Source organism: Protobothrops mucrosquamatus, unplaced genomic scaffold (assembly GCF_001527695.2).
Source record: "Protobothrops mucrosquamatus isolate PMUCROS unplaced genomic scaffold, P.Mucros_1.0 scaffold1836, whole genome shotgun sequence".
Classification (NCBI taxonomy): domain Eukaryota; kingdom Metazoa; phylum Chordata; class Lepidosauria; order Squamata; family Viperidae; genus Protobothrops; species Protobothrops mucrosquamatus.
Window position 1 is genome coordinate 179,381 of NW_015387968.1, and position 10,378 is coordinate 189,758.

The following is a 10,378-nucleotide window of genomic DNA, read 5'->3' on the forward strand; positions in this document are numbered from 1 at the left end:
TATTATTATTATTATTATTATTATTATTATTATTATTATTATTATTATTATTATTATTATTACTAGCTGTACCCGGCCACGCGTTGCTGTGGCTCAGTCTGGTTAAATGGAAAAGAATGAACGCTATGGTAAACGACACAGCTCAATTCCAACGCAATGTCACACGAAATAATTACATCAAAATGAAAATAAATCGAAATCTATGAAAATTCAATTTAACAATGCAATCGGAAACATTGAAGTGGAATCGTAAAATTGGAAATTTGGAAATCGTAAATGGATCGTAAATCGGAAACACTGAAATGGAATCGTAAAATCGTAGCGTGTGTTGCTTTTACGTCCAACAGATGGTGCTGTTTTTCAAAAAAAGCATCTTTTACCTGTCACAGGTGTGACATCTAAATAATAGTAGATACATAGAAACACGCACGTATTCGTATGCAACGTTGTGTCAAAATTTCAAAGCAATCGGTGAAGAACTTTCGGAGATTTAATATTTTGAACAAACGAACATTTACATTTTTATTTATATAGATGATGATGATTATTATTAATATTATTATTATTATTATTATTAACATAATAATCATTTACGTCTTATGATAGGGCAGAGGCGTTTGCAAAAAAATATATATCAGGCTCAAAGGCAGCTGCCAAATCAAATGATCAAAATGGAATGGACACGGCGGAAAGCAAGGAATTTTGGACGCTTTCTGAGGGTGGAACCTTAGTAAAAAAAAAATATGTTTTGCATCATCACGGAAATGTAATCGGAGCTACTTGCAGATTCTGTTAAGGCAGTTTGCAGAAATGGGGACCACTGTGGCACACAGTGGAGGGATTATGTCGTTTTCTACTCCTGGGGACCACCTAGATAGATTTTTTTTCCCTAGATTGGTTTTTTTTCCCACCCTGGACTCCCCGTCTGAAACCGGCGGCTGTCAGCCGAAGCACCCAGTGAGCTCCAGTCGGTAATTCAAGGACTGTGCAGAGCGCTTGCTTGGATTTTATTTTATTTTATTTTGGGGTTGCCTTGGTAATTCAACAAAGGTCCTGGATGCTGTGTGGAGGATACAGAAGGATTCTGTGCATCGGATTGGATCTGCTTCAGGCAGTGATCCAATGCAAGGATAAAATAGGAGCAAAGGAACTCCTCTCTCTCTCTCTTTCTCTCTCTCTCTCTCTCTCTCTCTCTCTCTCTTTCTCTGTTTCTCTTTCTCCCTCTGTCTTTCTCTCTTTTCTCTCTCTGTTTCTCTTTCTCTGTCTCTTTCTCTCTCTGTGTCTTTCTCTCTTCTCTCTTTCTCTCTCTTTCTCTCTGTCTTTCTTCTCTCTCTCTCTCTCTCTCTTTCTCTGTTTCTCTCTCCTCTCTCTGTGTTTCTCTCTCTCTGTGTGTGTCTCTCTCTCTTTCTGTTTCTCTCTCTGTCTTTCTCTCTTCTCTCTTTCTCTCTCTTTCTCTCACACACACAAACAAAGAGAGAGAGAGAGAGAAAAGAAAGAGAGAAAGAGAGAAGAGAGAGAGACAGAGAGAGAAACAGAGAGAGAGGTGAGAGAAACAGAGAAAGAGAGAGAGGGGGAAGAAAGACAGAGAGAAAGAGAGAGAAACAGAGAAAGAGAAAGACACAGAGAGAGAAACAGAAAGAGAGAGAGAGAAAGAGAGAGAAACAGAGAAAGAGAGAGAGAGAAGAAAGACAGAAAGAGAGAGAAAGAGAGAAGAGAGAAAGACACAGAGAGAGAAACAGAAAGAGAGAGAAAGAGAAGAAAGAGAGAGAAGAAAGAGAGAGAGAGAGAGAGAAGAGAGAAAGACAGAGAGAGAGAAACAAAGAAAGAGAAACAAAGAGAGGAGAGAGAGAGAAGAAAGACAGAGAGAAAGACAGAGAGAGAAGAAACACACACACACACACACACACACAGAGAGAGAGAGAGAGAGAGAGAGAGAGAGAGAGAGAGAGAGAGAGAGAGAGATGGTTTCCCTGTGCTTTCCCCATGTATGCACTTGAATTCATTTTGGGCTTCTGAAATTTGGGCAGGATAGGTATAAGAAACCTCAGAGGAGGAGGAGAGAGAGGAAATTAGAAAAAAAAAAATCTGGGCTATCAAATAGAAACAGAATAACCACATTGGAGGGGACCCTGGAGGTCTTCTAGTCCAACCCCCTGCTCAAGCAGAAGACCTTATACCATTTCAGACAAATGACTTGTCCAATCTCTTCTTGAAAACCTCCAGTGTTGGGGCACCCATAATTTCTGGAGAAAAGCTGTTCCACTGATGAATTATTCTCGCAGTCAGGAAATTCCTCCTTAGTTCCAGGTTGCTTCTCTCTTTGATGAGTTTCCATCCATTGCTTCTTGTCCTGCCTTCAGGGGCTTTGGAGAATAGCTTGACCCCCTCTTCTTTGTGGCCACCCCTCAAACGTTGGAACACTGCTACCCTGCCACCCCTAATCCTCTTTTTCATTAAACTGGACAAGAAAGAAGGAAAGTGATTATTAAAGCTTGCTTTCAGAAGCATTAATTTTCTTTTGGGGAATCAGCTAGAGTGGGAGACCTCATTTCTTTCTTAGCTACGGAATCAATGCAGTCATTCTGCCGGGACAAATGTGGTGGCGTGGGTTTTTTGTTTTTTTTTTACTGCCACTTTTGTGTTTGTGTCGTAAATGGCACTGCCTGAAACAACATCTGTGCATCTCCAGCTGCACAGAAAGAAGAGCTGGGGTGGGGAGGAGGGACTTCCCAGAACTAAGCTAACTCCTGGTCCGGTTTCAAATATAGAAGGTTCCACTCTCTGAATATTCGTGTCTTCGCTTTAAGTAGTTTAATTCAAGATTAGCCTTCTAATACCTCCCGGAGCTTTTAACACGCTTGGAAGTCGAATTCTGTTGGGAATAAACACTCGAGGTAGTGATAGGATTAAAGCAAAAGGTGGACTGGTCAAAGTGACACTTCTTTTTTACTTTCTTCTCTCTTTCTCAATTTTTTTTTCTCTCTCTCTCTCTGTGCAGGTGACCCTTTCCAGATTGAGAGCCTGCAGAAGATCCACGAAAGAGACACTGAGAATTGCACATTGTCCACCCCAACTGAGAACGTCAAAGGCGTCCATCTTCGTATTGAATTAGCAGCCTATGGATAAACCATGCCACGTTGGACCTTCTCTGAGACCATTTTTCTGGGCTGTTATTTGTTCCCTCGCTCTCCTTTGGACGGAAGCCTTGAATGAAGCCTCCACATGACCTATCTTCTTCCAGGCTTATCCTCTGGGTCTTTGCAGAAACTCTGATGAAAAGGCCCAGATGAATGATCTTGCTTATTTTACCTTTTTTGCATTAAGGAAGTTATCCCGCAACCGTTCACGCCCTTAGCTTCCCTTCCTGGGAATGCAGGAATGGCCGGGAGAGGAAGCCATGGCTTTGGAGAGCAGCCTTACAAGGAGAAGGAGGAGTCGGAAGAAGGTGTTGAAGTTGAGGGGAGAAGGGATGGAGACCTTCACCTTGGAGAAAGCAGCCTGGTAGGGAATTTGGACTGCTGGACCTTGTCTTCCTCCCAGGAGATCCTGGAAGATGAAGAACTTTTGGGGGAACTGAAGGACTATCAACACCTTTTGGAAGAAGGCGAACAAGGTTTTGATCTCGGTGAACTTCAAGATCTTGAACGTGATGTCAATACTTCGGGTCTCCTGCCTGGTGAGTAACAGAGGAAAATTGGGGACCCAAATCTCTGGTAAGGTTATTTGGAGTAATATCTGAACTAGAGCAGAGCTTTTGCGCATTCAGAGAAGGTAACTGATCAGGCTTTCAATGGTTCAAAGCAGATGTTCTGGAGAGCCCCCTTGTCACTGGTGCATCTTAAGGAAGCACTGGGTGCAGCTAGAACAAAAACTGGATGCAATCCTTATTTTTTTTAACATCTTTTAAAATTCTGTCTCTCTTTGGCTTTTCCAACTCCTAGATAGCTTGGGTATATTTTTGGCCAGACCCTGAAATACCAAAGCACGAGATGCATGTTCTTGCTAAATGTCCCAATGGAATAGAATAGAATAGAATAGAATAGAATAGAATAGAATAGAATAGAATAGAATAGAATAGAATAGAATAGAATAGAATAGAACAGAATATAGAGTATAGAGTAGAGTAGAGTAGAGTAGAGTAGAGTAGAATAGAATAGAATAGAATAGAATAGAATAGAATAGAATAGAATATAGAGTATAGGGTAGAGTAGAGTAGAGTAGAGTAGAGTAGAATTCTTTATTGGGATGGTTGGAGACACAAGGAATTTGGAGTGGAATGGGTTGATAATTAGGGCAATGTGAGATAGATCTTCTAATGTTATCTCCTTCCCATGTTTAGAGGATGAAGGAAGTGCCAAGGATCTTGGCCTGAGGTCTTACTTGCAACCAGATGTGATGTACGAAGTCGACAGCACTGAACCTGAGAAGCCAAGAGGGATATGGGAGTTTGGCAGCCAGGAGGATGTTCATCCTGAGCTCTCTTTTGAGGACCAGTATGTCTCGGACTTCAGTCCCAGTCCTGAGATCCTGCAAGACCCTCTCGCTTTGTATAAATGCAGCTTTGCCTCCGATAATGTAGACGAACTGTCTGAAAGCTCCAATCTCAGCCCTTCTCCTTGTGGTCCTCCTCCAGTGTGCACCCAACTGGAGATTGAACCTCGGAGTCTGCCTGGGGATGGTCTGAACTTCCTTGAAGATCGAAAGTTCTCCTTGGAGTCAGGAAGAAGCCTGGAAAGTCATGGACGCAGTTCTCTAGCAATTTCCTTGCAGTACAATCAGCGACTCTTAGACTTCCAATCTCTGGAAGATCTTCAAAATTGTCCCAGCATCGATGCCGAGACTTGTCCAGAATTGTCATGGATGGAGAACTTGGAACGACCTCCTGAGGAGGAACCTCCAGCTGAGATAGCTCAGCTTGCTTTGAACAACACCGAGGAAAGACTTTTGGATTCGAGAAAGACAACACAGATGTCCCAGAGGCGAGTTGGTGGCCAACTGGAGAAACGAACACGGAAGCTGGAAACAGATGTACCCCATGGGCTGTCGTCTAGAGGTCCAAGGCAGTCCAGGTCTCTGAGCCCTCAACGGAGGACCCCTCAGAAGAAATCTGGACATCTTGCTTTAAAAGAACCGGATCGAGAGACTCAATCAAACTCTGGAGCAAGGGACGTCACACAATACGGCCGAGGACAGCTCAACTACCCCTTACCAGATCTATCCAAAGTGGAACCCCGGGTCAGGTTCCCCAAGGATCCCCAAAGCTACCATCCACCCCAAGGAAAGATTTCTCCAGCTAGTAAGAAGGAGGTTAGGAAGCCGGTGATCTTCAAGTCTCCTGCTGAGATTGTCCGAGAAGTCTTGTTGAGCAGCACCGAAGGATCTCCTCAGAAATGTCCCACGCCGGCCGTCTCTGTTATTCCCGAGGAACTGAAGTCCCCCAGACAGGCGACAGAGCTGGTGCATCAGCTTCAGGTAGCATCTTCCTGTATGCTTTGCAAACACTCTCTTCCTGAATACAGACAGTCCTCGACTTACAATGGTCATGTGCCTTTTTTTTAGTGCCATTGTAACTTTGAATAGTTACTGAACGAACTGTTGTAAGTCAAGAAGTACCTCTGTTGGCTCCGGAGAAAATTTCTCCCATTTAGCACACGAGCATTAGGGAGAGAAAACCCTTCTGTCTGGCACAGAGGTTTTCAATTGGCAGAAATGTATTTATTATTGCTTTTTGGTACTGCCCATGGGTTCCAAAAAGCAATAATAAATACATAATGAGAAGGAAGGACTCACTGGAGAAGAGCCTAATGCTGGGAAAGATGGAGGGCAAGAGAAGAAGGGGACGACAGAGAATGAGGTGGCTGGATGGAGTCCCTGAAGCAGGAGGCATGAGCTTCAATGGACTCCAGAAGATGGTAGAGGACAGGAAGGCCTGGAGGGACGTTGTCCATGGGGTCGCGATGGGTCAGACATGACTTTGCAACTAACAAAAACAATTTATTATTATTATTATTATTATTATTATTATTATTATTATTATTATTATTATTATTATCATTATCATTATCATTATCATTATCATTATTGCTGGTGTAGAGGTGTGCTCATTCGTGTGGGAGCCCTGGCTTTGAAGCCATCAATAGAAGAAACTAGGCTAATAGCCCAAAGCAAGCTTTTAATGCACACTGCCTAGGTCTCCATCAATCTAAGCGAGCCGAGAGGTCACAACCTGCACACATTATGCAGATTTGTCCCTCTTTGTGTTGTCCCCCCCCCTCTTTGTGTGCACATGCTTCAAGGTTAAAGCACCCTTCGTAGCCATTCAATCCTTGGCTTCTAGCATTCTGATTCATCCATAGGCGCAAACTCCTATTTTTCATACAGAGGCTCCGTCTGGAATTACCGCGGAGTTACAAAGGAACTCCAGAGAGTATTATTTTCTGCGATTTGAATCTCTGGAAATTTGTCCTTTTTAAAAAAAAAGAAAAAGAAAAAGAAAAAAGGAAAGAAAAGAAAAGGTACAATCGGAAAGTCTCCAACAATGGGATTCTAGGGTTATGTTTTGATGGGTGTGGATGTGTTTTTAGCGGTGCTTCTCTTTGCCGTTGTATTAGAACTGAATCCATTGGTAAGACTAGCTTGTTGCCTTCAAACAACATCGTTCATCACATCTGTAATAGCTGCCTTTTGTATATATATATATATATATATAAAACATGCTAAGTTTACTGTACGCAAAACTCTTCCAATTCCGGAAGGGGCATCTAAATGAAATATCATGTTCTCTTCCATCATTTTTTAGGAAGACTATCACAAACTTCTAACCAAGTATGCCGAAGCTGAGAACACCATCGACCGATTGCGGTTGAGTGCCAAGGTATACGATGATAAGGAATGGTCCTATTATCAAAGTTCTTTCTGTAACTTTTGCCCCTGGTCCTTTGTGGGTGCCAGGTACTCCAAATGGAACACCTTATGCACATAGTACCTGCCTGGGGAACAGGTAGTAGCTGATGGTAGAGCAGAGGTTTTGTGTGTAGGACTTCACTGGTGCCTGCTGCTTGGAGAAGACCACGCTGATTCAACATGGCTCTGACAGAAAGATATTAGAGGATATAAGTTCCATAATCAGAGTTGGACCATCCAGAAAGTTTAATACCTTTCCATTCATCTCTGATCAACCGTTATCATGTCCTGGATCTATCAGGATCGTAGTGGCTGGGGACGAGTGGAAATGTGGCTTTTCCAAGTTTAAAGCCATGAATTCTGGCTTTCTATCCTAGCTCTGGGTTTTTATTTCAGCTGGAGCGGCAAAATTTTGGGTTTATCTCTCAGCTGGATTGCGGGTCTCAGGATCCGCAGCCCAGCTTGGTCCTCAAAGATCCTAGTTCCCAGGTTAGATTACTTAGAATCAATTTGAACCATCTCTCGTCCTATTCAACATCACAAACCAGAAGATCAAAAAACCACAACTTCTGATTCATATTTTTTTTTAAATCTCAGATTTACTTCATTTCAGAGGTAGAATTCAGGTTAGGCTGGATGCACAGTTGTTGCCACTTTTAGAAGATAATTGCGGGTCACAAATCCTCGCTGTTAGAAACCCCTCGGAGGGTCTGCAAATAAAATCAGATCTGGCTGGCTTTAAAGGCTGCCTTCAGCTCTACAGTTCTGCGAACACGTCTTGAGGAAGTCTTTAGTTCCGAGGGCGGTTGAAAAAGAAGAAAAGAGAATTGTGCTTTTCAAGGGGAGAAGCAAGCGCCACTGTTTCTTTATTAAAATGACTCAGTCAGTTTCGTCTTGAACAGGAAGTGCAAAGAGGAGGAGGGGGGAGAATTTGAGAACACTGCCCCGAAGAACACATTCGCAACTGGCGGTCCTCTGCTCGTCAACTTCCTGTGTCTCAGAATTGTGACAGATTCTTCCCCGTTCCTGCGTGTCCCAGCGGCATTTTCTAAAAACCACAGCCCCAAAACGGAAGCACAGCAACAGTCGTGACACTAAAAGAAAAGTCTTAGGAGACAGGGGCTCCTGCTTGAGCAGGGGGCTGGACTAGAAGACCTTCAAGATCCCTTCCAGCTTCTATTCTGATTTTTACAGGAAAAGCCCAAACTGAGTACTGTGTCGCTCAACACCCCAAATGCCAGTGTCCTGAGGCCAAACCGAGTCGCCATCTCAATTTTGTGCCTCCAGAATCTCAGAGGTAGAATTTAGATGGTCGGGTTTGCGAGAATACCGCGTGGTGTAGTTGCTTAGTTACTTAGCTTGAGCAGGGGGTTGGACTAGAAGACCTCCAAGGTCCCTTCCAACTCTGTTCTTCCCTGAATCGGTCAGATCCTGTAGAATGATCTAAGGTTCTAAGTGATCATTTTTGTCACTATGAATAGAACTTAACTGGACTTAACAAACGTGGCAAGAAAATCCGTAAAACTCACCGGACCAATTTCTCACTTAGCATCATAAACGTTGGGCTCAGATGTGGTCCTAATTTAAGGACCGCCTCTACTCTATCTTATTTATATGTAAAAGATTCTTTGCTCATCTTTTGGCTGCTTTTTATAATGGATTTCTTTTCCCTTAAAAAGAGAGAGAGAGAGAGAAGAGAGAGAGAGAGAGAATCATTAGCTTTACATCTGTTCCTTGGCCCAATCATTCTCCTGTTCCCCATCCTCTGCTGAAAAAAAATCTCCACCAGATTTTCCCTGTTGGTTGGGGAGGGGGAAGGCCCTGTCCACCATGATGCTCCTACACAGTCACAATGCTTAGTTTGTGGGGACAACTCAGCAACAGAAAGGAGGGCTGGCTGTGGCAACTGGAGCCCCAGCTTAAAGAGATGTGGGGCAGTTTCAAAAACCCAGTTCTAGCTGGTGGAACATAAGCAGGAGAGACGATTTAGAATCGGCCTCCGCCTCGTGAGATTCAGAGGACGATGGCAATCGGGGACCAGAGAGAGCGGGTAAAGATGGCAGCCATTTTATAAAATCCAGGCTTCCAATGGAATTGAAACATGAATTAAAGGAGCGAAGAGAAGGTCCCTATTTTCAGACCTAGAGCGAATGGAGTTGGAGATAAACCCAGCAGAATCGTTCTGATGTTGGCCCTGCCTGGAATAAGAGAATAACAAGAGCTGGAAGGGACCTTGGAGGTTTCCTAATTTAAACCCCCTGTCCATTAAAAACCTTAAATTTCATATATGCTTCTTGGCAAGACTCTATATCAATCAGAAATAATAGTTCTAGAAGGGACCTTGGAGGGCTTCTAGTCTGTCCACCCCCCCCTGCTCAAGCAAGAGACCCTATACCATTTCAGACAAATGGTTGTCCAATCTCTTCTTTAAAAACCTCCAGTGTTGGAGAACCTACAAATTCTGGAGGCAAGCTGTTCCACTGGTTAATTGTTCTCACGCTCGTGAAATTTCTCCCTAATTCTGGGTTGATTTTCTCCTTGGTTATTTTCCATCCGTTGCTTCTTGTCTTGCCTTCTGTTCCTTTGGAGAATAGCTTGACTGGAGAACGTCTTGAGTATTCTTAACCAGACGAATATAATCTATTGACACAGATCTACTCTGCGAATCTCCAGGCTGTGAAAAAACCCAAAGGTTATGTTTCATGACCACTCTCATTTTAAGTAGAAGAAGGCAAGTTTGAACATGGCTTTTTTCTGAATTTACTGCTGTGTTGCTAGTCTTGGCAAGTCGAGAAACTGGATCTTTTCTTTCCAAAGCCTTCCAGGGATGGTTGAGATTAATTTATTTTAAATCATCCCAGGTAGATATATTGCCTTGTTTTGATGAGATACCTCTGCATTGCCTGTTTCTGTTTGGAGATTCTGCTGAGATCTTTCTTCTAATTTCTTCTGCCTTTCAGGTCCGCCTCTACAGCGATCCTCCGAAGCCCAGCCAGGCGGCCCCTGAAATGGGGAGAATATCAGAGGGGTCCAAAGTTGTAACCTTCAGCATCCCTCAAATCAGATCCGCCGAGATCACAAGACGGCCCAGCCAAGCGTCCATAAGTGGTGAAGGTAAGTCTGAGGCATCTGCATTTTTTCCTCCTTGATTCTTGGGATTGCCAGTAAGGGCAACCACTATAAACTGGGAGAGTAATTCATTGGCTGGTTCTCCAATGGTCAATACCAGTCGTAACTAGATACGGTATGACTGGGAAGTCCCAGGGCTGTAGACTAGACTGTCAAACAGAACAAGCTCCCTCAAAGATGCTGGAACAAGCCATTTCTCTCTATGACTACTAAGAATGCTCCCAGCTGCACTCACTCAGTAGTATATAAATAGGGAGGAAAACCCACTTCCTTCTAGTACTGATGATGTTACCTAGTTGGGTTATGCAATGCCTGCAAGAAAGCCACTAAGCTCAGAGAGTACCAA

The 10,378-nt window shown here is 43.4% G+C and overlaps 1 protein-coding gene across 1 annotated transcript in view; it reads left to right on the top strand.

Moving 5' to 3' along the window:
* Positions 1-3,378: 3,378 nt before the first annotated feature.
* The window catches only part of AKNA (AT-hook transcription factor), a 31,668-nt gene continuing 24,668 nt past the window's right edge, over positions 3,379-10,378 (top strand). The window contains exons 1-4 of the mRNA XM_029285540.1: positions 3,379-3,676; positions 4,340-5,472; positions 6,800-6,874; positions 9,864-10,017. Of these exons, the coding sequence (XP_029141373.1) occupies positions 3,379-3,676; positions 4,340-5,472; positions 6,800-6,874; positions 9,864-10,017 (1,660 nt within the window). The remainder of the gene's footprint in view (positions 3,677-4,339; positions 5,473-6,799; positions 6,875-9,863; positions 10,018-10,378) is intronic.